At 37.3% G+C, this 27,745-nt stretch overlaps 1 protein-coding gene across 2 annotated transcripts in view; it reads right to left on the reverse strand.

Moving 5' to 3' along the window:
* The window catches only part of TMTC2 (transmembrane and tetratricopeptide repeat containing 2), a 684,646-nt gene that overhangs the window by 438,216 nt on the left and 218,685 nt on the right, over nt 1–27,745 (reverse strand). The window contains exon 2 of one of the 2 annotated variants that reach the window (XM_006871819.1): nt 21,521–22,091. The exons of the other annotated variant lie outside the window; for it this stretch is intronic. Coding sequence (XP_006871881.1) covers nt 21,521–22,091 — 571 coding nt within the window. The remainder of the gene's footprint in view (nt 1–21,520; nt 22,092–27,745) is intronic. 2 annotated transcript variants of the gene reach the window in all.

Here is a 27,745-nt window from a genome sequence, read left to right on the forward strand (position 1 = left end):
ATTCCAAAAGGTATCTTACTATAAGAAAATAAGACCTAATACCCTGTAGAGTTTAGGAGGTACTATGGTTGGGTGCTCAAACTCACCAGCTGCTCCTCAGAAACTTTATACAGGGTCACTACATAAGTCGGAACTATCTAGACAACACTTAACAACCACCACAACAAGACACAGTCACCCTCTGGCATCACACCATTGCCAGTTTTTCAAATAAGCCCTTTCATATTTTTAGTAAATAGGGAGGAGGGGTATTTTTAGCTTAATTATAAAACAGCCACTGTAGTGCAGACTTTTTTTCCCTTTTAGAGAGGTTATGAATACACTCCCTGCCAAGGACACATAAATAAGTTAATACCTTTAATTAGCGTGATGCAGAAATATAAAATTCAAAGCTAAATCAAATGTGAGCAGACTACAGATTACTCTTTTTTAAATGCTTGAAAAACATCATGGATTTCAGGAGGAAGAGAAGGTAAAGAAAACTTAAGAAGAAAATCTACTCAAATTCAGCTTCAAAGATTACAGAAACAAAGCCTCTCCTTTCAGTCTTCAGCATAGGAAAAGGCCATGGTGGAAATCATATGCCCTGCAGGCCAATGTGATGGTCCATCTCAGAATACCAATAGCCCAACACCTGCCCCACCTGTCTGACAAATGGATGCAAAAGAAAAAGCCTACTGTTGTTGTTAAGTGCTCTTGAATTCACAACAAACATGGCCTTTGAAGCCCAGTTTTACTACTTACTGAGGTAGTTTGGAGAAATTCACTAAATACCTTTGAGCCTTAGAGTGCTCAGTTAAAAATGGGGTAAAATAATAACCACCCAGAGTTGATGAGTAAGTAATAAATATAAATGCAAATCACAAAAAAAACCCCAAAAGTCTATTTTCTTCACTACTTTATCCTCAGCATTAAGAAAAGAGTCAAGTATCTAGAAAACCCTCAGTGCATATTTATTAAAAATTCATAGGTAAGCATCTAGTTAATTTCTTGACACGTGGCAGGCATTGCAGGGGAAGGTGGAGCAAGTAAGTCCCTCTGAATGGAAGTGAAATGCAAAACTGTTAAATTATTTTAAACGAATAAACAACAACAAAACCTGGATGGACTAAGCTATTTAGATGACACTACATATTTGTCCAAGTCCCTGGGTACAGAAAAATGTTAATGGACTAGTCTGCTAACCGAAAAGGTTCAAGTTCACCCAGATCTGCCTCAGCAGGAAGGACTGGCAATCTACTTCTGAAAAGTCAACCACTGGAAACCCTACGGAGGACAATAGTACTTGGACATACCTGGGTCCAAATCAAGGTGGCAGCAACTTGTGTTGTCAGTTTCCTCCTCTCCCAGACTTTCCTAGACAGGCTGAATTAATTTGTTTGACACTTGTCCTTCCCACCCCCCCAGCACTTTATATAAAATTATTACTACAGAGCAATAGCATTATAAATGTCTCATACGTATACATGTCTTCTGCTTCCAAGAAGGGTGGGATAATATATTGGCCGTTTTTGTACTTTTATTGTTGTTCTTGTTGCTATCATTAGGTGCTGTCCAATCAGTTCCAATTTATAGTGAACCCTTGCATAAAAAAAATGAAACACTACCTGGTGGGTCCTGCACAAACCTCACAATTGTTGTTATGCTTATGACCATTGCTGCTTCCACTGTGGCAATTCATCTCACTGGGGGGTCTTACTCTGTTTCCTTGACACTCAACATTATCAAGCATAGTGTCTTTCTCAAAGGAATGGTCCTTTCTGATAATATGTTTGAAGAATAAGAAATGAAATCTCACCAACCTTGTGCCTCCAAGGAGCATTCTGGCTGTACCTCTTTCAACACAGACCTGTTTGTTTTTCTGGCAGTCCATGGTACATTCATTATTCTTCTCCAAGACCATAATTCAAATATCCCTATTCATTTATGGTCTTTCTCATTCATGGCCCAATTTTTACATGCATATGAGGCAATTAAAAACACCAAGGCTTCGGTGAATATTTGAAAGAGTGATAACCATATTGTTAAAAAGTTGGGTGAGGACTAACAATCTTCAAACTATTATCTTTGTTCTGGAACACTATGAAGAGGTCTTGTGCAATGGATTTGACCAATATAATAAGTTGTTTGATTTCTTGTTGGTTCCATGAGTCTTGATTGTGAATCCAAGTAAAATGAAGTCTTGGACAATTTCAATCTTTTCTCCATTTATCACAATGTTATTTTTCGGTCCAGTGGTGAGGACTTTTGTTTTCTTTACATTGAATTGCAAGATATACTGAAGGCTATGGTCTTTGATCTTCATCAGTAAGTACTTTAAGACCTTTTTGCTTTCAGCAAGCAAGGTTCTATCATCTGCACATTGCAGGTTGTTAATGAGTCCTCCTCCAATCCTGATGCCATGTTTTCCGTATTTAGCTTCTTGACTTATTTGCTGAGCATACACACTGGGTAAGTATGGTGAAAGAATACAACCCTGGCACATTATACATCATTCAGTATCCCCTTGTTCTGTTAGAATGACTGACACTTGGTTTATGTACAGGTTCCCTGAGCACAACTCAAGTGTTCTGAATTACCCATTCTTCGCAATATTATCCATAGCTTGTCATGATCCACATAGTTGAAAGTCCTTGCATAGTCAATAAAGCACAAGTACACATCGTTCTGGTATTCACTGTTTTCAGGCATGATCCATCTGATGTCATCAATTTCATCCCTGGTTCTACGTCCTCTTCTGAATCTGGCCTGAGTTTTTGGCAACTCCCTGTTGATGAACTATATTGCTGTTATTTTTAAATTATCCTCAGCAAAATTTTACTTGAATGTGATATTAATGATATTAGTCAATGATTTCCACATTTCATTGACCACCTATCTTTGAAATGGGCACACGTATGGATCTCGTCCAATTGGTTGGCCAGGTAGCTGTCTTCCTAATTCTTGGCATAAGTAAGTGACTGCCTCCAGTTCTACATCAGTTTGTTGAAAGATTTCAATATGTATCCTACTCATTCTTAGAGTCTTGTTTTTCACTAATACCTTCAGCACTGTAGGTTCTTCATCTTACGTTACCGGTTGAAATGGTTTGACATCGAACATTTCTTTTTGATACAGGGACTCTGTGCATACCTTCCTTTAGTGCTTTCTGTATCATTCAACATTTTGCCTGTAGACTTCTTCAATATAGTATCCATAAAACTATTGTGTTTGGAGAGTACTATTTATATTTAAAGCAATTATAGGTAAAGAGCACTATTCCAAAGACCAGCTGATATGGAATGAAAAAAAAAAAAATGGTTGTTTCCTTCATAATACCTTTGTATCTTCTGCTTTAACTTAAATCCTAGGAAAATGGTACTCATAATGGTAAGGCCAAGAGCTTTGGAGTCAGATATTTGGAAGAGACCCATCTCTATATACTAAGCTAGTCATCCTTGGGAAACTTATCTCACTTCCACAAACCTCAGTTTCTTTATTTGTAAGCAAAGTTAGTACCTACACTCATGAACAAAATCATGCACAAAAATCACTGTGCACGGTGCTAGCACACAGTAAGCCTCAATCAACAATAGTTGTTGTCGTTATTACCATGGGTTCTGTGTGTATATGGTAATGAAGACTAATGAATTCAAATGGGTCATTTCTCTTGCTTTCTGAATAATACTGAAGCCAACAGAGCCATGGAGAAGATTATACTGCAGAGGGCAAGGAAATCAAAGACTACAAATTATCCCATCTCAGGACCAGCAACTTTAGGCTGCTGCTTTGACAACTTAAATTCAGTCTTTTTCTCTCTCAGCCAGCCCAGTTTTTAATTGGCACCTATGCAGTTTCTCCATTCTTGCCATTTTATATCTAAAATGCAGTCATTTTTTGAGCCATCCTGACTTTTTAACAATACATTTATTTCTCTTTCAAATTTTCACCCAACAGTGAGAAAGTAACATGATATTGAGTGGACAAATAAAAAATAAACTCAACTGATATGTCTCCTGCTGAAGTCTAAAGTTCTCCTTTCTCTTCACCATGCAAAATGGTACCTTGGAAAGCTAGAGGACGGTGGAGAAGAGGTGCCCTAGTACTTGTAACTCTCCACTTAGACCAATTACTAGGCTCAATATAATCAAGGGAAGAGTCCAGTATTGAAGGATAACATATTTCAAACAGTAAGCAATGGAAATTAACCAAATTTGGAAGAAAAATACACTGTGATTTTAGTCTCTTTGTGTTAAGCTTTTGGCAGCTACAAAAATAAAATTCCACTTGAATGCAGGCTTAAATCAAGCTGGAGACCCAGACTAACAAAATGTAAACTCTTAACTGAGCTCCAAACTAAAGCTCATCACACTGAAGTAGAAATCCAGGAAAGAGTGATGGGGACAACAAAACAAAAATCAAAAGCTCAATTTCAAAATTATTGACACGAATTGTTGACATGGACAAAAAATATCTGGGGTAAAACAAAAAAGGCAGAATCTTGATAAAAGGCAAACTTGATTTGGATACCCAGGGTTCCACTATTAATTAGCTTCTCCTGTTGACTGGCCAAATGAAAATTTCCATAGTAAAGAGATTTGTAATCTTTTACAGTGAAGCAAAGGGAGATGAAGAGGTTGGTGATGAAAGCATTAAACCTTGAGGGAGTGGTCTCGGGACAGCAAAGGCTCTACTCTGACTTCACTGTGCTTAATTTCTGTGTCCCTCAAATACTCTGGAGACAGTCAGAGTGAGAAAGAGAAATCTGGTTTCTAATATCCCTCTCCAGCTATAAATTCTTGAGTATTTTTGAAAATTTTACAATGTGTAATAGTATTGTACATGGGAACCTGATTCTTAATGTAAATCAGGAGATTCCAAACCGAACTATCAGAATCACATGGAGAGCTTTTGAAAAACTAGATTTCCTTTCCCACTTCAATATCAAGTACACTGTAAACACAAATAAAATGTTAGTGACCCTAAAGTTTCCTATTCAATAGGCGCCAGTTTGGTGTGGCAATTTTTTGTAATCAAGCGATTCACTAACGATGATGATCTTTCCAGTTTGGTTTGCTGTTAAGTGTCAACGAGTTCGTTCTGACTCATAACAACTTTTTTATAGGGTTTTCAAGGAAAGGCTAATGAGTTTGAACCACGGACCTTGCAGTTCAAACTGACCTTGAAGTCCAGTACTTATCCTACAGTGTCACACCAGGGCTCCATCAAGTTTGGTATATCAAAGAAAATTCATGATGAATCCTAAAGTTGTTTTTTTTTTTTTTTAAAGTAATTTTATCATGTTATTTAAACCAGATTTTTAAATGCAGGTATGCATCGATTAATATTCATTCAAGAAGCATCTGACTATGGGCCAAGAACACCCAGGTGGTCTGAGTGGCAGGATACTAGATACTTTTCCTGAGGCCAAATTTCCACTTTTGCAGGCTTTTTCATATAATCCTGAAGCTACCTAATGTGTGGTGATGGAGAGACCCAGGCCCAAATTCCCAACTCCAGTCACCTTCAGCTCCCACAACTCTGTGCTCTCAACCCGGATTTTGCCTGGTGTGGTCCCAAAGAGCACTAATAGAAAATCAATCATCCAGGCACCTAGGCCTACCTCAGGTGCTCTCAACAGACTGGATGGGACACAGTAACAACAACCATAACATTGTAGATGTTAAGCAACACACACTTACATTGGATTTCCTGAAACCAATATCAAATTTAACCTAAGGAGTTCTGGTAGTGTAGTGGTTACGAATCGCGCGGTGAACATTAAGGTCAGCATTTCAAAACTACCAGCTGTTCTGCGGTAGAAAGATGAGGCTTTCTGCTCCCATAAAGATTTACAGCCTTGGAAACCCTGTAAAGGGTCACTATGAGTCAGAACCAACTCCACGGCACATAACCACTACAGACTAATCTCATCCAGAAAAAGTTGTTAAGATTTACATTTCTATAAAAATACTTGGTCTGAATGTCATTAAAGTAAACAGAATATTTTATGCAATTATGTCACCCAGAAAATAATATTACTTGTAAAAACGAAAGTTTTCTGCTTTTATTCTTTTCCTAGGACTTGAGGGAATAAACTGCTAAACAAAAACAAAATCAGCCTCAATGTTTCCCTGAAAAGGTTGGTTATAATAGATCCCTGAATCACCTGCAAGGATATTGCCAGCCAAGTTAAGGCAGAATAGGAGGAGGAAGAAGATTAACATTCACCTTTAGGTGATAGCAGAGTTATCTTTTCTCTAAAGAATGAGACTTCAAAGCAGCAAGCTATTGCAGCCGCTGAACTAATCTTCCTTTCTACAAGCCTGGCTAAAAGTACCTATGTATAGAAAACAGTGGGCTGGGGGGATAGGGAAGGTGGAATGGAGAAAAATAGCCCGTTTCCACTCCACTTTCACATACAAGCAATAGCACCCTCCTGAGTCCAAAAGGGAAATAATCGACTATAAAAATAAGACAAAAAAGTGTTAATACTAGCAACATTCGGAAATAGAGACCTGACTTAGCCAACAAAAGATCAATGATCAAATGATGCTTTTCGTTAGAACTGTCACTGAGAAACGACATTTCCCTCAACTTTCTGTAAATTATCAGCATTGTAAACTAGTATAGGAAACACAACATTTCTGGTTGATTGGCATTTCACCATTCATTCTATTAACTACATTTATGTTGTTCTAAAAAAGTCATGGCCATGCTGAGTGCTCAGAAAAAATTTTAAAACAAGTTCCTTCTATCACCATGTTACAGAAACAGAGTAAAATGCTGATGAAAACAATGACATGTAAAATACTGAGTCAGATAATTGTATGCTTTCCATCTCCACACAACAACCCTGCAAAGTATATATTCCTGATTCTTCAGATTGAGTAATTTCTGTTATAAGAAGTGTACTAATTTACCCAAAGTCACAGTTAGAAAATAATCTAATTTTGATTTAAACTAATTCTATAAACTCTATTTCCATGGACTATCTACCATGCTTTACCAAACGTTTCATAAAGAGACTGGCCAAACACCAAATGACTACTCAAAGTAAACACCAGTTATTTTCAAACTACCAACTATTTGATTTATCACAGTTGGTTGATTATGTGCCGTGGAATCGGTTCCAACTCATAGTGACCCTGTATAAGGTTTCTAAGGCTGTAAATCTTTACAGGAGCAGAAAGCCTCATCTTTCTCCTGCGGATCAGCTGGTTGTTTCAAACTGCTGACCTTGAAGTTAGCAGTGCAGCTTGTAAACACTATGCTATCAGTGTGTCATGACAAATGAAGAAAAATTTTGGCCTGAAATGTCACATTCAGAAATTCTATGGGGTTGAGTTTTCCATTTCATAAGAAGTTATAGAAAGACACACTGAAAACATTTATTTGTAAGCTTGACAGACTTCAACTAGATTCAAACATTTTATTTTGACAGAACACACAATGTAGGCAGCTAAACTGGCATTTAAATTCTATTATTGGAGAGGGGACTTACTGTCTACATCATTGCTGTTGAATTTATAGGTGAATTCAAGTCTGTCCAAAGACATATCTAACCTACATACAACAGAATAAAACATTCCCTTATTTGATGTTATCCTCGGTCACTGACATACCTGATTCCACTGTTGCAGCTCACCACTAGTCTGTTTGTCATACTGCAGTGGCTTTCATGTTGCTGTGATGCTCGAAGTTATACCCCTTGTATTTTAAATACAAGCAGGACCGGTTCAGTAGAGCTTCCTAACACAGATTATGAAGGAGAGGCAGACTTCTCTGAAACAATTACACACTGAAAACCTTATGAAAAGCAACAGAACATTGCCAGACATAGTACCAGCTTTAACAGCGATGCAAAGGCTTTCAACTATGTGGATTATGACAAATTATGGATAACCTTAGAAAGAATAGGTACTCAAGAACACTTAATATGCTTGAGTACCTCATTTGCTAATGAGGAACCTGCACCTAGACCAACAGGCAGTGGTTCAAACAGCTAAGGGGATAATGAATGGGTTAAAGTCAGGAAAGGAGCATGCCACAGTTGTATTCTTTTACCATATTTACTCAATCTGTATGCTGGGCAAATAATCTGAGAATCTGGATTATAGGAACAAAAATTTGGCATCAGGACTGGAGGCAGACTCAGTAACAACCTGCAACATGCAGATGTTACAACCTTGCTTGTTGAAAGCAAAGAGGACTTAAAAGAAGACTGATAAAGGATCATCAATTTCAATATGGATTATACCTCAAAGAAAACAAAATCCTCACAACTGGACCAATAAATAATATCATAATAAATGGAGAAAAGGTTGAAGTTAACAAAGACTTCACCTTTCTTGGACCTACTGTCAACACTTAATGGAAACAGCAGTCAAGTTCGCTGCACAAGTGTTCAAGTTTCATTAAAGTGTTCAAGAGATAAGATAACAGTTTGAGAACTAAAGGAAGCCAGGCCCAAGCCATGATATTTTCAATTGCCTCATATGCATGTGAAAGTTGAACAATGAATAAGGAAGACAGTCGAAAATGTGATGCATTGGAATTATGGTGTTAGAGAAGAGCATTAACGTACCATGAACTTCCAGAAGAACAAACAAATCTGTGTTAGAAGACGTATAGCCAAAATGCCCTTAGAGGCCATGATTGCAAGACTTAGTCTCTCACACTTCAGACATGTTATCAGGAGGGAGCAGAACCTGGAGAAGGGCATTCTTGGTAAATTGGAGGGTCATCTAAATAGAAGACCACCCAATGAGATGGACTGGCACAGTGGCAGCACAATAGCCTCAAGCATAACAATTGTGAGGATGGTGAAGGGCCCAGCGGTATTTCATTCTGTTGTGCACAGGGCTGCTAGGAGTCAAAACCAACTGCACAGCAACCTAACAACAATTGTTGCAGTCACTCTGACAATCCATGTAATTAAGGTTTGTCCTTTTCTCCCCACTGACCTCTACACTTTGATAAGCACGATATCCTTTTCCAAGCATTAGTCCTTCCTGACAACATGTCCATCCTACTTTCTAAGGAGCATTCTGTCTATATTTATTAACCAATGCAATACATTATTTGATCTCTTACTGTTACTTGCATGTGTGTTGACTGAGAATCAAACTAACATAAAAATGTGTGACATCAATACTTGTTCACCTATCACAATGCTCCTTATTGTTTCACTTAAGAGTATTTTACTTTTCATTATGTTACACACTGTAATCCATACTGAAGACTGTGGTCTTTGATCAACATCTTTAAGTGATTAAAGTCCTCTTTACTATCAGCAAGCAAGGCTGTGTCAGCTACATATCATAGGTTATTAATGAATCTTCCTCCAATCTTGGTGATGCTACATTCTTCTTCATATAATCCAGCTTCTCAATTAATTGCTCAGCATAGAGATTGAATATGGTGAAAAAATACAACCCTGACACACACCTTTCCTGATTTTAATCCATGCAGTATATATCCTTGTCGTCTTCAAGCAACTTCCTCTTGCATTAGACATAGGTTCCACACAAGCACAATCAAGTGTTCTAGAATTCTATTTGCAATATTATCCATATTTTTTTTTATTTTCCACACAGTTGATTGTGTTTGCATAATTAATAAGACACGCATTAGCATAGTTCTGGTATTCTCTACTTTCAGGCAAAATCCATCTAACATCACCAATGACATTCCTGGTCCCATGTCCTCTTCTGACTCCGACTTGAATTTCAGGCAGTTCCCTGTTGATATACTGCTGTAACTGTTTTTGGATCGTCTTCAGCAAATTTTTTCCTGTGATATTAATGTATGTATTCATAATACTGGTCCACAATTTCTGCATTCGTCTGCATATGGATCTCTTACACTAGGAAGGCCAGGTAGCCATCTTCCAAATGTCTTGGCATAGACTCCAATTCCAGTGTTACATCCATTTGTTGAAGCCTATAGATTGGGATTCAGGCTTGTTTTTCACCAATGCCTGCAATAGAGATTGAACTTCTTTACCAACAGTTCTTGATCATCTGCTAGCAACTGAAGTGTTGAACACTGACCAACTCTTTTTGGTACAGTGACTATGCATTCCTTTTATCTTCTGATGCTTTTCTGTCATTCAATTTTTTGCCCATAGAATACTTCAATCATATAACTCAAGGCTTGAATTTTTTCTTCATTTATTTTGTCTTGAGAAATACCTTGTGTATTCTTCTCTTTTGGTTTGCTAGAGGGCTTTGCACATTTCTTTGTAATACTTTTTTTTTTCGTATTCTCAAGATGCTCATTAAAATCTTCTGTCAGTTATTTTATTTTACTTCATCATTTTTTCCATTTGCTTTACTCTATCTACAAGAACAAGTTTCAGAGCCTCTTCTGATTTCCATTTTAGTGTTTTCTTTTATTTCTGTCTTCTTAATGATCTTTTGCTTTCTTCACATATGATATCCTACGTATAATCCCACAACTCTGATCTTCAATCATGTCCAATGTGTCCAATCGTTACTTGAGGTTGTCTATAAATGCTGGTGGGACATACTCAAGATCGTACTTTGGCTCTTGTGGACTTGTTTTAATTTTCTTTAGCCTCAATTTGAACTTGCATATGAGCAATGATGATCTATTCTACAGTCAGCCCCTGTCCTAGTTCTAGCTAATGATATTGAGTTTCTCCATTGTCTCTTTCTATAGATGTAGTGGATTTAATTCCTGTGTATTCCATCTGACAAGGTCAAAATGTACAGTTCACCATGTATATTGATTTTTTTTTTTAAATTGTATTTCCAATGAACAGGTTGTCGGTCTTACAAAAGTCTATCATGTGATATTCAGTGTCATTTCTATTACCAAGGTCATACTTTCCAATTACAAATCCCTGTTTCCAAATTTATTATGGCAGTCACCAGTATGTATCAATACATCTTGATTGCAAGTTTGACCAATTTCAGAATGTGGAAGTTGATAAAAAAACCTTCCATTTCTTCATTTTTGGAATTAATGATTGGTATGTGAATAACAGTTGTACAAACTGTTCTTCCTTGTATGTGTAGATATCATCCTATCACTGACAGAACTGTACTTCAGAATAGATCTTGAAATGTTCTTTCAGATAATGAATATGACACCATTCCGCTTCAATTGGTTATTCCTAGCAGAGTACACCGCATAATGTCCTTATTGAAAATGGCCAATACCAGTCCATTTCAGCTCACTAGTGACTAGGATATTGATTTTCAAGCATTCCTTTTCATTTTTTTACAACTTTTAACAATCTTAGATTCATACTTTTGTACATTTATTCTAATTATTAGCTTTCCAACTGGAATTATTCCAATTATTAATAAATATTTACAGCTATTTCTTATAATTTTGAGTTATACCACCTCAGAAAATGAAGGTTCTAAAAACTTTACTCTTATCTATGTCATTAAAGGAGCTCTGGTAGCGTAGTTGTTACGAATTGGGCTGCGAACCTCATAGTCAACAGTTCAAAACTACCAGCTGTTCCATAGGAGAATGGTGAGACTTTCTGCACCCATAAAGATTTATAGCCTTGGAAACCCTGTACGGGGTCGGTATGAGTCGGAACCGATTGCACGGCACATAACCACCACCACCACGCCATTAAGGTAGACTCTATTTGAGGAGATAGTTTGGTCACTTCTCTAGTACGACTGTAAGTGCCTTCATCTTTCAGTACTGTATCAGATAACTTCCAGTCCTATATCAGACACTGTTTCACTACTATTCATAAGGTTCTCACTGTCCACTATTTTCAGGTCCTTTTTCCCAGTCTGTCTTAATTCAGTCTGCAAGCTTTCCTGAAACCAGTCCACCATGAGTGGCCCTGCTGTTATATGAAATACTAGTGGCATAGCTTCCAGTATCACCGCAACATGCAAACCACTACAGTACAATGAACTACAAAATAAATGGAGAACTGTCAAAAAATTTGAAAAAAAAGAAAAACCAGGAACCTTAGTATTTTAATTTTTCAGTTGTTACAAATGTTAGCAATACCATTTCCAGCCTCTGGAAGGTTTCGATATAAACAGAATATATATAGTTATCAATGCCCTCAAAAGGCTCACATGATATTACAAACAGATAGAGCAACAGAAAAATTTAAATGCTAGAGGTTTTGATCCTTTTTTAGCTTTTAAACATAAGTTTTAAAAATTAGTTTTTTACTTATTTTTAAACCAACAATTGATTCTGTATATAATCATAGCCTCTATATTAACTGTAATTGGCATGTAATTCGTGTTTAGTGATACCTTCATGGAAATTCTAGATGTATTTTCCACTCATCTGTTTTCTACAGGCTAACTAAATAATTTATTTTTTAGATGTCCTTCATTTTTCTCCTGTAGTTCCTTTTATTTTCTTTGAGATTTAATCATAAACACAATGACAACCACAAACCAAAACATAGGCACTACAGATTCCCATATCAGATCAAAGAGAAGTACTATGATCTTTGCATTTTATTTGATTCTTTGAAATTAAATGAATAAACATGTGGAAAAAGAAAGTGTTCTTTGGAACGGAAACACTGACTTCAGTAATCAAGGCCATAATTACTGAAGAAACATGTATTAAATTCTGAATTCATGCTATTTCACTTGATGCAAGAATTATAATCAAACCAACAGAGCATACAGGAGCCATCTGGGTGCTGGGTTACAAAGACAGAAGAACAAGGGCACAATGACCTTCCTGCCATCAAATCACCATAGACTACTGTATGAGAGGGCACTGCATTTCCTTTTGATTTCTTTCCATTCTGTCCTCACAGGTTTGAAATCTAAATGTTTAAAAGAAAACTAAACTTATAGAACCATACAACTTTACCGTAATATTGCATCTCATACTTAATTTCATGAATTTGATAATAAATAGTTTTCTTTCTCCCTTTGTCTCTGTCTTTTCATTCGTCTTCTTACTCCTGGAATCTAGCTCTCAATAGCTAAAATTTCATTTGAGAAATCAACACTGAATTAGCAGTTCCATTGTTGCAGGCATTAAAAACTGAGAGCTGACTTCTAGGGAATGACAATGGATTTCAAATTTGTACAAGCCACATTGTTTTCTGGGAAATTGAAAGTAGACAGTTGACTATGAGCACCTTGACCATCATGGGAACCCTGTCAGTCAGTTTGATTCCTCTAATACAGCAGGTTATCGAAAATGGAGCCAAGTGATATAACATGCATCTGAAGCATAGTATTATGAAAACAGCACAGACGATTTCAATGAGACTCATTATTTATTCATTACAAGATCCAATCTGCGTCTCACTTTCACTGATGGTGTATTGAGTTAACTGGTTGAAATTCAGTGCTAATAAAGTATTCTGTAACATTAAATGGACTCTTTAAAATTTTTTTTTTTTAGTCTGACTGTATGAAAGAGTACTAAACAAAGAAGAATTTTGTACTTGTGGACATTCTCAGTAATATTTAAGCATTTTTCAGCAATGTTACAATGGGCACAGAAAGAGCCCATAATGATTCCCTGTTTTTCTCATTCAGACCATATCATAATATGCCACACATTATTTAGCAAAAAGTAAAATTATACTCCTTGTTGTTAAATGCTATAGATTTGGTTCCAACTTATAGTGATAGGAGTGGCTGGTAGTTTTAACAACTGACCCTGTGGTCAGACGTCCATTGTTTTTCCTCCATGGTTACACCAGTACTAGGCTTCAGAAACGAAATACTTTTTTTAATGCTAAAGAATGAGATGCACTGATATGAGACCCAACTACTAAATGAGATATAAACCTGTACTCCTGAGTCTGATGCTCAGTATTACGGAAGGAGACAGAATTGTTCCTGCCAGGCTGTAAGATGAAGCTGGCCAGCACATCCCTAAGCAGCTCCCATGGACCAGGAAAAGTAGAAGCTCATTTGAAAACCATGCATTGTCTCCCAGTATTGTTGGGGACAAAATACCCTAACAGTCCCTTATGTCACATATGAATCTGTCATGACAACTGCTCAGTAATGCTAGGTCACTTCTTAGGAGGTCCCCTCTATGTAGTGCTCATGCTATAACCCCTTCACTCTTCCTCACTTTTCGAATCATAAATATCTAAATCTTAACTATTCTTTGGGGCCCTGCTCAAATCTCTCTGAATCCAGAAGGTGTTTCCTGATCCCCTCTCCTTCTCTAAACCCCTCAGCCCTCCCTGTGTTCCTTCCTTGCAGCCCTCACAACTTTGCAGCTTGAATTTCAGTTCTTCATTTACATGTCCCAGTCTCAATTTCCTACCACACTGGAGTCCTTGAGGGCAAAATGTTGTTGATTTATCTTTGAATTCTCACCTTAGACACTTTGCCTTTCTCAAAGTGACATTTTTTTAAAGTGATAATTTGTAAATGAGTCACTTTTTATATTAAGTATTAGTGCATGAAGTTGAAACAAAGCATTACAGAAGCTTGTAACTGCAGTCAGGTGGCTTTAAGAGAATTCCATAAACATATTAGGAGAGAAATTATTTTTAGTTATGTTTGTATAGGATGACAATATCCAAAGAACTTTTAAAACAGTTCACAAAAGTACAGCACTTTATACAGGACTTTTGGAAAAGAAAAAGCCCACTCCAAATGTACATTGCTCAGTTTGAAGTAACATTGCATTGCAGCTAGAACCGACAATAATCTTAAATCAGCTGAGTAAAGGAGCCAACCTGCAGGAATAAAAGTCCTTATTAATCTTTGACTTTTTGAATTTTAAATTATTTGTGAACCTCGACTTTATTTGTGCTATTATCTGGTTAGCAGTGTTGGCAGCTGTCCAACGTCTTAGAGTACTACAGGCCATGAATATTAAATGCTACAACAAGTTTACTGGGAGGAAATCCAAATTCATTTCTAAGTGCATAACAAATAGTCAGCCCTCCAATTTCAATAAGGCTAGAAAAGGCTAGGAAAAGAATCAGGTATAGATCAGAATAGCTTGCTGAATCTGTAATCTCACAAATGAAGGGAATGAAAATCATAAGAAATTACAAACATGGCTTGAAGTACAGTGGCACAGATGTTAATTAAAGAAAATCAGAAACAGCAAATGTATATTTCATTCAGGGAAACAGATATGAAGGTCACAGCTTGATTAAAACCAAGACCTAGTATAGAGAGAAAAGGGACAAAGTCCTAAATGATAACAGATCCTGCCAATGCCATCCCTAGCAGCTAATCCAATAAAAACGCACATGTGGATTCAATGTACAACTACCTGCAGGTCATACATCTCCCTTTTCATACTCTTCCAAACACAGGGAGTCACACATAATAATGAAATGTACAGAAGAACCAAGTAACACACCCGGTGTTCAAATTCATGAACCACAAACCTCCAACAGAATAAAAACTCCCATCCTCAGAAACCATTCCCAAGATAAGGTATCTAAGTGGTTTGGTAGTATGGGGTTAGTTGTTTATTAATATTGGTTGACATATTACAGTCCTGGTGTGGCACTGTAGGATACACACTGGACTACTATCAGACTACTAACTGCAGGGTCTTCAGTTCAAATCTATCAGCCACTACCTGGAAACCCTATACAGGATCACTATGAGTTAGAACCAACTAGGCGGCACTTAAAATCAACAATATAAAATCAACCTCATATAATAACCAATATAAAGGCAAACTTCATTCACCACCGTCAACCTCCACCACTCACATTCTACTTAAGACTCCAAAAAAAAAAAATGTTTTAAGTTATTTATAAGAAAGAGATGACTGGTTTTCCAAAAGTGGCAATACGTCCCATTTCCCCCTCTGTTAACATTGTTTCTCTATCTTGTTTATCTGAAATAGAAGCTTAACATTTTAAGAAAAGTAGTCTAGATAAAAAAAAAAAGGTGGTCACTTTAGAGAAATTATTAAAAGATCAAGTGAAAGGACTTCATTTTTCAAAATGATCTTGATCTATTAAAGGGGAACCTGTAAGAGTCAGAACTTGACGGAAAGGCCTTCTGTTTCTGTGCCTTTGAAACGGTGCATTCTTACTATTTTTCTATCACTTGTTTCAGTGGAAAATGTTTGTGTTTTCCTCTGCGGACAGGTTTATGCTTTATACCGTTTCTGACTTTCTCGGGTTTTCCTATATGGGAATTACTACTTGGACTTTCAAATTTTTGTCTTCTTTTCCACCCACCTATGACTGACTAAGTGATTATGAGGCTAATAAAGGAAACAAAACAAAACAAAACAAAAACTCCGTTTCCACTTTAAACCATTAACAGATGCTAAATAAACACAGAAAACGGTCACTAGGCAAGCAATGACTGATGTTGGGTAAGTAAGAAAAAACATTGCTTTTACTGATTTTATTACCCATGTACCTCCTCAGGTCATGGGAGGCTTGTAAAAAGTTTTGTGGGCAGATAAAAGTCTAGCATTTATTTGTATTAGCAAGGCTAGTTTAAGTGCATTTCAAAAGGAGTAAAGGAGTGGTATCTTCCCCCCTTATTTTTGACCACATAAAATTAAGTAACCTAAGGAATGCTAACATGATCATTTGATGAGAGGTTAAGAAAATTTATTTTTCAACATTTTTCTGATATGCATGTCTTTCAATTCTATTTTCCAGCCCCAACCTAGGAAAAAAATTGTCATTGTATAGAAAAGCAAATGCAGGATTTCATGTTAGGATCTCAGCCACAAACCTTAAAAAGGTAACTATTAACCAAGTGTGAATTCAATAATTTACAAAATACCTTGGTTGTTGTTAATGTTAAGAGCGGATCAAGTTGGTTTCAGCTCATAGTGACCCTGTATAAGGTTTCCAAAAAGCAGCTGGTGGGTTTGAACCGCCAACCTGTGGTTAACAGTCCATTGCTTATCCTACAGTGCCACACCAGGACTCCTACTGAGTTCCCTGCTGTTGTTGTTAAGAGCTATGAAGTTGGTTCTGACTCACAGGACCCTGTATATGGTTTCTGAAGAGTGGTTGGTGGGTTGGAACTGCCATCTTGTGGTCCAAATCAACCTGGTGGTCCAGTGCTTATCCTACATCACACTACCTACTATATGCCAATCACTGCTCTAGATTGCAAACATACTTGTAATTTAGAAGACACACTAAATTCTGAGGCTAAGAACTAAGAATATTTTAAGTACTGATTTTTTTTGTTCATATATATTTGTGAACATTTTATATTTAGTTTTTACTGACTAAGCGTTCTAACTATTGACAAAATTATAGTTTGCCAGATTCAACCCTATAATTTCACAAGTGCCTATCATCTCTCTCAGCACTTATTAAATAATGTTAAGTGTGTTAATATTTTTAGAACACTCAGATAATACAGGCAAATGCAAATAACATTTATTAAATACTAAATAAAATATCTACTAAATACTAAATGGTGGTAGTTATGTGCTGTTGAATTGGTTCTGACTCAGAGACCCTGAATACGGTTTCCAAGGCTATAAATCTTTACAGGAGCAGAAATGTTCATCTTTCTCCCATACAATGACTGCAAGTTTCAAACTGCCTACCTTGAGGTTAGCAGCCCACCTCATAACCAAATAGCATATCAAATATGTGAGGTACTTACTAGTTTTCATATACTGTATCAAAGAAAAATATAAACCTCACCTATTCTTCACAGAATCACAAGGCTCCTGTATACAATTTGGACTTGCACCTATTTGCATAAGCTTTTGAAAGAAGTCAAACATTGGCAGCCTCGACTTCTGGCCAAATTCAATCATTCTAAGAATTTTGTCTGACCCAAGAAGTGTTGTCTACTTAGTTTTAAATTGATAGTCAATATTTAAAAATAGAGGATGTAACAGAAAATTCCAGATCTCTGTGCATTTTCTTACTGTAACAATGAGGTATGACAAGTGCCAGGGTCCCCCCTGTATGCACAGAACATGTCCTCCCTAATTCACCTCAGTTCCCTGTCTGTCTCTGATAGACAGTTGAATTTGGGGGCCAGGATCTGACTTTTGATAAGAGTTGCAGAACCAAACCCCTAACACTGTGAAGAGAAGCTGAGTGTGATTGTTCATGGTAAAAACATTACTGACAAAACTGTAAAAGTGGAGTGCAACACTCCTCTCATCCTAACAATTTCCAGCTTTAAGAGAACCACCATTTTTAGGTTTTGAGTATTTGGTTGGTTCTCTAATTTGCATAATAGAGTTAAACATTTGTACACTGGAGTTTTCTGTTTATATACAAGTTATGTTTAATACGGCAGGCAAGTTTATTTCATCTGGCATACCATGATAACCATGATGCAGGGTTAACTGGTAAGATATTTAAGATGATTATTCTTTTAAGGCTAAAAAGAGTTTTCCAAAGTCTTTTAATCCACTTCCTTCAGAAAGAATCTCTTTTAACTCACCCCAGGCATAGAAACCTATATATTTTGAAGACAGAATATGGAATTTTCTATAACTTCCATATGTAATCTATGCCAATGTTTACAAGCCTCACAGTCATAAAATTCTAAATTAAAGTTTGCTTAAATCCACATGCTTTAGCTTTAGACAATGCTTTTCCTTCCCCCCCCCCCAAGTTGCCGTTGAGTGATTTCTGACTCATAATGACGCCATATGTTGGACAGTAGAACTGTTCTCTAAAGGGTTTTCATAGCTGTGACTTTTAGAAGCACAGGGCCAGACTTTTCTCCCAAGGTATATCTAGGTGAGCTTGAACTAACAACCTTTCAGCTATTCATCCAGCACTTAACCAGTTGCTCCACCTAGGGACTCCTTGGCCATTACTATTTAAAATCATAAGCTTCCAAACCACCAGAACTTTAAAGATTACGAAAAGTTTCTTTTGGTCTTAACTTTCTTAAGATAAAGAATGATAGGTTCCACTGATATTTCTTCTTTTCCTTAAACTAACATATATTAGATGCCTTCCAAACACTGGAAACCTCCCTTCACATGGAACATCCCACAATTTAATATAATCCTCACAACAACTCAAGGAAAGAAAAGAACTGTCGTCTCCATATGGAGACAAAGAGACAGATCCTTGAACCAGCACACGGATGCTCAGCAAGTGGGAGGTAAGATTCAATGCACATTATGTTTCTTTCTCCTGGGAAGTCATCTGACTTTACAGCTGTTTGCTCAACTTCACATCTCCGGAGTGCAGTAAAAGGATCACTAGACAGGCAAGTCAGAAATATGGGGTCTAGTCCTAGTGATTATACCATTTTCTGTGCGATCTTCACCTCTCTGCTTCTCTATACCTCAACTGGAAATAAGGGGACTGGCATAAATAATCTCTATAATCCCTTCCAAGCTTATGAACTATGCTATTCCAATGTCTTCATGAAGCTCATGGCTGCAAAACCAGAGATTGAAAAAAAGACCTAAATTGAAACAGCAAATACCAGATAAAGGGTCTTGCTGTCCCCACTGCTAGTATTGCTGTGCCTGGTCCTGCAAAAGATGGTTTCCAGAGATCCAGAGATACAGGACACTAACCCCACAAGAGCATTCTGTCCTTTTGCTAGCATGAGGGGACTTCACACACTCTGTTCTTAGGATTTCTTTCACTACCAGTAATTCTCATTTTCTAAAGCAGCAATGACAAGACTCGGGTGACTAGATAAAACACTAGATAATCAGTTAAATTTTAATTGCAAATAAAACATTTTCAATTATACGTCTGTCCCAAATATTGTGTGGGGCATAATTATGGTAAGGAGTTCCGTCAACAGCTCTGCTTTGGGAAACATGCTTCGAGAAGTGAAGATTTCTCAGAAGAAATTTTCAAAATATCCTAACAGCAAGTTGTGAATTCACATATTAGAATAGTTCCCTAACTTATGAGAGAGTCAAATGGAAATTTTGTATAACCAACCAAAATGTTTCTTTCACTGGCTATCAATGAGAAATCCTACAACAGCCACTGTGTGCAATTACTCAGGACTGCGAGAGCCTCATCCTCCAATGGAACACAACCTCCAGAACCTGGAATTATCCTTATTCTATTTCTATTTCCAGAACTAACAAGGAAACTTGTTATTATTGATGACATCATTTTAAAAGCAAAGAAATTATTAATGTTGCTATATCTTCTTGAAAGAATGATTTAAGATAAATGTAAATAAGAGCTTGACTTTCAAGCTTTATGTTGTTTTCAAGTGCCAAACTCCAAACACAGTTTTCTTTTAAAGTTTCAGCATTTAATTGAAGTCACCAAAGGACTTCATTAAGCATTTGATTCTGGAGTTCTAAGTGAAAAGGTAAGATGTTTCCCCACAGAACAGAAGCTCAGCAGTGATTACCCTGCTTACTAGGTGGGAAAATTAGCTTTTTTTAAAAATAAGTGTTTCAGCTCATATCTTGCTCAATTATTTTTTCCTTATTTTAATTTCTTCCCAATTCAATTTTAAGTGAAATTGGAAATTAAGGTGGGGGGGGGGGGAGTCACAACCAGGAAAACTTGCCAGCTTTCTCAGGGCAAGTATCCAAAACCATAATTCCCTGCTAAGTATCCAAAAGAAAGACAGGAGCTTGCTTAAAACATGGCTGAGGTTTGAAAACTCCAGCCAAGTTTCAGTCTCCATACTGAAAAAGTCAAAGTAAGGGTGAGTGTATTTCTAGTGAGGCAGGATGAGGAGGTGAAAAAGCAAATCGTTCTCTCTAGATGCTCTTGTCTTCTCCCACTGCCTCCCCTTAAAGCTCAAGTGGAAAAGTGCTCAGTTCTCTTTAAGAGTATGGGGATGCCACAATGATTCTGTGACTTTGAAAAAACATTGTGTTGAAACATTAATTCTTTATCTAAGGGAATATGTTGTTGTTCAATGCTGTCAAGTCGGTTCCAACTCATAGGGACCTATATAGGGTTTCCAAGGAGCAGCTGGTGAGTTTGAACCACCAACTTTGTGGTCCATTGCTTTATCCCACAGTAGCACACCAAGGAAATATAGAAATACAAGTATTAAGCTCTGAGGTACAGGACTCACTCACTCATTTGGCCTCAAGACAAAACTTAAAATAACCAATTTCAGTTTTGACTCATCTATTCTTACACACAACAACAAAGAAAAGGTGAGTATGATTCACTACTTAAGAATTTGAAATCCCCAGTACACTACACAGAAAAGCTGTTTTTCAAAGTCAATTCAAGAAAAGTAATATTAACAAATAGCAGAGGATTTCCCTTCTACTAATTCTAGCATCTAACTCTACTACCAGCAGTAATATTTTTTTAAAAAAATACACATTATGGACAATTTTTTGATTATAGAGAATATGGGGAGAAATAAAGAAAAGTCACAAGATACACATTCCTCACAAGGAAAAAGTATTCTTTTACCACTTTGGAAATCATGGAAATAAGCTAAAAAACCAGAGAAACAAAACAATCAGTGATTGAAACCCAGCTTAGCAAAAAAAAAAGGTCAAAAAGGGCATTTCTATTAACTGGAGATCAAATAGTAACATTTTAAATTCTACTTGAAGAGGAACAAATTTGCTTTTTAAATAGTAGAAAGGGACCAAGCAAGCAACTCAGTAATTCTATACTCAAGAACCAACAATCACTTACTTTGTAAATGGTAGGCAAGATTTGTTTCATTTTCAGCCTGTGAAAGACAAAGACATCATAAACTGCTGAAACTGCGAGAACAGTCACTCCTTGTTCCTTCCATAACATGCTGCATCCTGCACACAGTCCCGTCCCTAGGAACCAGCCCCACGTCCTGGATGAGTAGCCTCTTGTAGAACAATGTTTAATGTAGCAGAGCAGGGAGAGAAGAAAGAAGAGGCTAGCTCCGACATCAGCCCTTCCCACAATTCCAGCCACCGCCTCCGTGTGAATGGGGTGAGAGGCGAACATCAAGCCAGCCATGAAGGTCCAGTATCCATCACCAAGGAGTATCTTGGAGAAGCTTGTGAACAGACCAGTAACTGCTGCATGCAATATGACATTGACAAGATGGTAGCTCCAAGGATTCAGCCCTCCGATGGCATGGTTCAGGCGAAAAGAAAGAGTACAGAGTGGCCGGTAAGACTTGTGGCTGCCGCTGTGAGTTAGAAGAGTCCCCCAAAAATCATTGTAGAAAATATGCGTCCATGGAGTTTCTGGGAGAAGGTCCTGATTGGTCTTAATAGCACGGCTACAAAACAAAATGTAAAGGGAAAAAAATCAAATGTAAAATACAAAAACAGAAAAATATAACATTGTTCAGTGTTATGTGGATTTATAATGAGATACTAGGGATACAAGATTCATGCAAATGAGGACTGCCTTATAGAAAGTTTTGCACAGAAGCTGAATTAAGACATGCCTTTCTTTGTCCTTCAGGAAGTCCCCCATTCATGCTTATAAACAATACAATTATAACTTTATTTCTTTCCTTTCAAAGTTTTCTTCAATGTTGGCGTGCAAACAGCTTTAAAGAATAGAAGTTTAAGCCTTAATGCCAAACCCACTACTGTTGAGTCTATTCCAACGCCAAGTGATCCTATATAGAGGATGGAGTAGAACTGCCCCAGAGGCTTTCCAAAGTTGTAAATCTTTATGGATGCAAACTGCCACATCTTTCCCCAAAGGAGCAACTGAGTTCCTACTGCCAACCTTTCATTTATCAGCTGAATACTTGAACTGCTCCACAGCAATTGTCAAATGTTCATGAGAATCACGTCAAGTACTACACTCAAAATGCAGATTCCAGGTCCAAGATTAATGTAAGGACACAGAATATATACATTTGTAAGAAGTGCAAACCCAGATGATGTTGATGTGAGGAATATGCTTAGAGTGTAATGACCACTCCCTAGTGAAAGTTAAGTTTTACACAGGTTATCAGTGCTTCTCATACATACAAATCAGTTTGGGGATCTTTTGCTAAAACGTAGCTTCTGATTCAGTAGACTGAAGGATACTGTACATTTCTAATAAGCTACCATGTGATGTAGATGCTACTGGACTACACTTTCAGTAGACAGAATCTAAAGAGCAGGACTGCTGTTGTTGGTTACCATTGAGTTGCCCCTGTTTTATGCAGACCCAATACACAACTGAATGAAACACTGCCTGGTTGATCCTATAGCATCTCCATGATTGCTTGCAAACTGAACCATTGTGGTTTATGGGTTTTCACTGGCGGACTTTTGGAAGTAGATCACCAAGCCTTTCTTCTTAGTCCCCTTTTATCTGGAAGCTCAGCTTCATAGCAACACATAAGCCTCCACTGACAAATGGGTAGTGCTTGTGAATGGGTGTACTGGCCAGGAATAGAACCTGGGTCTCCTGTCTAGAATGCAAGAATCCTGCCATTAAACCACCAAACAGGAACAGACCATGAAGAGCAGTCATTACCTACATATGAGAGCCAGTGACTTTTCTGTTATGTTCAGTAAAACAGGCAGAATATCAATTAAGATCATGTCAAGCAAAATACTCAGTGTGATAGGCATAGCTAATCGCTTCCTATTTTTAATATTAACACAACTTTATTTCTCCTTTTTTAATATTAACACAACTCTCTAATCTTTAGCATCTGGGGAAAAAAGATTCTGTTATCTTCCTTCACTGCTAAATATTAATTTGTGATTAATTTGTGGCCAGTGGTACGTAAGCAGAGTATAAGACATTTCCAGGAAGTATCATCCTTAAAAAAAAAAGTCCGTATGTTCTTCCACTCTACCATTACTTCCTTCCCGCTGGGTGGAACACAGATGTATGTGAGTTCCAGCAGCCATCTTGGCTCTTATAGGGTCTTTAGAAATAGAAACCAGGCAGCCCAGAGGAAAGCAGTAAAATGGAAAGAAATTATGCCTTTGTCACCATGAACCACCAACCCTAATTGTTGTCACTGTTAAGTTTCTGTCAAGTAGCCTCTGACTCATGAATACTTCTCTGTTTGGCGAGTATGAAACCTAAATTGCTATCTTGCAAAAACTGTGATATTTTGGGTGTTTGCTAGTGGTAACTCAACCTAGTTATAAGTGAATTCCTTTCTTAACAGAAGACCTACTATATCACAGTGATTGGATTTTCTGTTTTGATTTTGATTTTTACAAGTCTCCCTGTACTCTGACTCTGTATTAAATGAATTTCCATATAAATTGGCTTTTAAAATATTAGAAACAGATGTTATTCTGGATTCATTAAATTAAAACACCCTGTTATGACATTCATCAAGAGTCAAACCCAAAAGAAATTGCTTAAGACTTGATGGGTTACAATTAAAATTTAAAAGAAGTATGAAAAACTGCCAAATAGTATTTCAGAGTGCTAATGCCAAGCAATTCCAAACAGAAACCCAACTGTCCTCTACTAAACATTCACTTAGGTAATGATGTGAATTTGTCTAATATGAATACTGAGAAGCTCACACTATCAAAGCCAGGGCAGTGCGCAGCTCAATGGGAAAGTATTCTGGGATACAGCTTTGTGAAGACAGTGAAGAAAACTAGTAAGCACATTTTATTTCAGACAGTACCTCACCCTTTCAGTGATACCTCCATGAAATGTAGAGAAACATATTCCCCAACCCAGGTTTCCTACATGCTATTAGTTCTATCCCATAACCAACTCTGTAGAAAGGCTTTTTTAAGGGAGGGAAACTTGTAAACAGTCTGTCAGAGTTGTGTACATTTCTAGCAACAAACCTAGTAATCCACATACTATACGTCAAACTTACTGACAGTATAAGTTGCAAGAAATTTTTAACATTATTTCACAATTTCATTGTGAGAAAAATTGTGATGAATTTTTTCACTGCAGAAAAAATTTAAAGGGCCAATATAGCATTAATGAAATGAAAATGGAAGAGTAAGGGAACACTCACAATGTGCAGGACAAAGAGAAGCTTTAGTATGATAAAATCCTCTGAAGGGTATTATCTGCTTAGGCAGGTTTATATTTCAGCCAGTGAATATTATGACAAAAGAATAAACTCTAAGAACGAATTGTACCAGGCTTTAACATATAAGTCATGTCACACATGCAAGTTGATGATAAGGATGCATTACCCCACCCCACCTCAACATCATATTGAGAAAGATACCAGTGAACAGTGCCTTAACAGAATCTGCGTAATCTGCTGGAAAAAGGAAAAGGTAGTTGTTCAACACAAAGCATAATAGATTTTCATCCATTTGCATTTTCTCATATGAATCCAAAATGGAAATATAAAAACCTCTTCTGCTATTTCTCTGCTAATGAAAAAAACCTTAACTCAAAACAAAATTTCATACTGATATTTCTGAGATTCTTTCTGTGAATTGGTATTGAAAATGAAAAAAGACACTTAGGATTGACAAAAATTTTCCACTCTAGGAAAGGTGGAGAAAATTCGAGCAGCAGATGTGAAATAGTAACAATTGTAGGCAGCATTCTCTAGAGAGCACATGACTGAGTGACTGCCTTTTGAAGCAAAAACTTAAGTTTCTCAAGTCTTCAAGGAGGTCTTAACCAGTTTTGTTCATTTGTGGTTCTTTGTTTTGCTGCCTTATGATTTTTCCTTTAGGAAAATGTTGACAAAGGCCAACACTATTATAAAACTGATGGATGAGGTGACACTGCCATCCAGACTGTCCTTGTGTGGGTTTCTTCCACTGCTATTTTTCTACTAGCCTTTTCAGTCACGAGCACCCACATCAATGATGACCTGAGCAGGAATGACACTTCTGGGATGTCTTCAACATTAAATGCACACTGTTCTGAAGCATTTTCAGTTCTACTGGTCTGCTGAAAGGTAAGTACAAGCGAAACCTTACCTTTATAAGAGAATTAAAAAACAAACAAAAATAATGGACTAAAATTTGTTCTGTGAGAGAGGTAAGGCAGAGAATGCTCTTTTTTAATCTGCTATGCTTCAGAGCTACCCAAACATGCCTGTCTATATCCACAGCAAGTAGTATATTGCAGTGATTAAGTAAGTTGGCTGGAGCAAATTGGACTGAAATACTGGCAGTAAAATGGTGGATACAAAGAATTACTTCACCTCTATATAGCTCCATTTCCTCCCCTCTAAAATAAGGATAATGATTTTACCTGTCTCATAGGACCACTGTGAGGAGCCAATGAATTAGTAAGTGTAAAAGAAGGCCATCTGAATGCAATCTGCCAACTTTCCCACTGACCAAGGAATGAATCTTGCGCTTAGGACCAGAAGTGTCAGTCTGGCTTTTTTTTTGATGACTCCCTTTTCTGGGGTATCTTGATCCCAAAAGACATCCCACAGCAGCTAATGGGCTATCAGCACATGGCTTCTCTCTTGCCCTGAACACATATCAATAGTCCCAGGAACTGCATAGTTAAAGTATGTGAATACTGTAGCTCATGGCCAACCCCCCTTTTATATCTGTACCTGGCATGGACAATGAGGACTTTCTCCAGAAGCCTTAGAGGGGGGTATGCACACCATCTTCTTGAAATGGCTGCCAAGTAAGACCCACTGGTCACAGGGACTACACTTACTTACTACAGAAGCTGACCTTATTCTATCTCTTCTCTGTGTAACTAAAAGTATTGTCCCATCCAATACCAGTGTATGACTGGTGTTTTCTTCCATGAAAAGGGACTCTTCAGAGTAATAATAGTGTCAGCTGCTCAACAATAGCATAAAGTGCACGTTAGACAATGTGCATATTGTTGTTCGTGTTAAGTGTGGTCAAATCAGTTCCGACTCCTAGTGACCCTGTATAGGGTTTCCAAGAAGCAGCTGGTGGGTTTGAACTGCTGACCTGTGGTTCACAGTCCAGTGCTTCTCCTACAGTGCCATACCAGGAGCATAATATTATATACATAATAAATGTAAGCTACTATTATACACCACCAAATGAATGCTAGCTATCCAAAGAGACAAAATAACTCTTTAAACCAAGAGGGTAAGCATTTATGAAGTGTTTCTGTTAAACACATCACTCTTCAATTCCCTCTTGTCTTTTTTTTTTTTTTACTATCTCTTTCTACCCCTCCCTAGCTACCATCTCTTTTTTCATTTGTCTTTCCAAATGTGACAGCTTTTCTCCTGACTTTATTCCCTGACCTTTTTTTTTTTTTCTCTATGTATATTCTATTTCTGAGGTCATATTATCCAAAAATGGCAATTTAAGAGGTGACTTTTGTGACCATACCTGTTATTTCAGCAAGCTGTTCCTCATGAACTCTCAATTTTAAATGTCCAATTGTTATTCACATCTGAATAGAAGAAAAAGCACTTGGAGATACAGGAGGTAAGTTGAAATCCTGGTACTACTAATACCTGATGTGTTACCTTTGGCCAATTAGGAGCAACAATAATGCTTTCACAAATGTTTCACTGAATATTTAAGGAAGTAATATTTATTTAGAATATTTGCAAATTACATAGCCAGCTTAGTGGATTTTTACTGTTTTTGCAGACCACCTTCCATCTTCTAATGACTGAGCACATACACAGTACAGATCTATGTAGCTAGGGTGAGGCTCATGAATGATCACTGTAAGATTTGGGAAATTAGTAGACTATATCCTTCACCCATAACTAGCCACAACTGATTCTGGGGTGAGCCAGGGCAATCCATGCCAGTATAGTCCCAGTACATAGTCCAGTATTCTACTGGAAATAGCCATTCTCTCTTAAGAATGAAATCCTGGAAGCTTCTCTGAAGACATGGCTTGCCTGAGAATGAAGCCAACACACAAGAACCCAGATCAGGGAAACAGAGAGGCATTCCTAGTGTAGCGGGATCCAGTCATGCCGGAATTGTCATAGCTAGTTTGAGTTGTGAAATTTGAAACAAGTAAGAGCCTAAGTAATATGTTGTTGTTGTTAAG

This window comes from Chrysochloris asiatica, unplaced genomic scaffold (genome assembly GCF_000296735.1).
Source record: "Chrysochloris asiatica unplaced genomic scaffold, ChrAsi1.0 scaffold00175, whole genome shotgun sequence".
NCBI classification, from domain to species: domain Eukaryota; kingdom Metazoa; phylum Chordata; class Mammalia; order Afrosoricida; family Chrysochloridae; genus Chrysochloris; species Chrysochloris asiatica.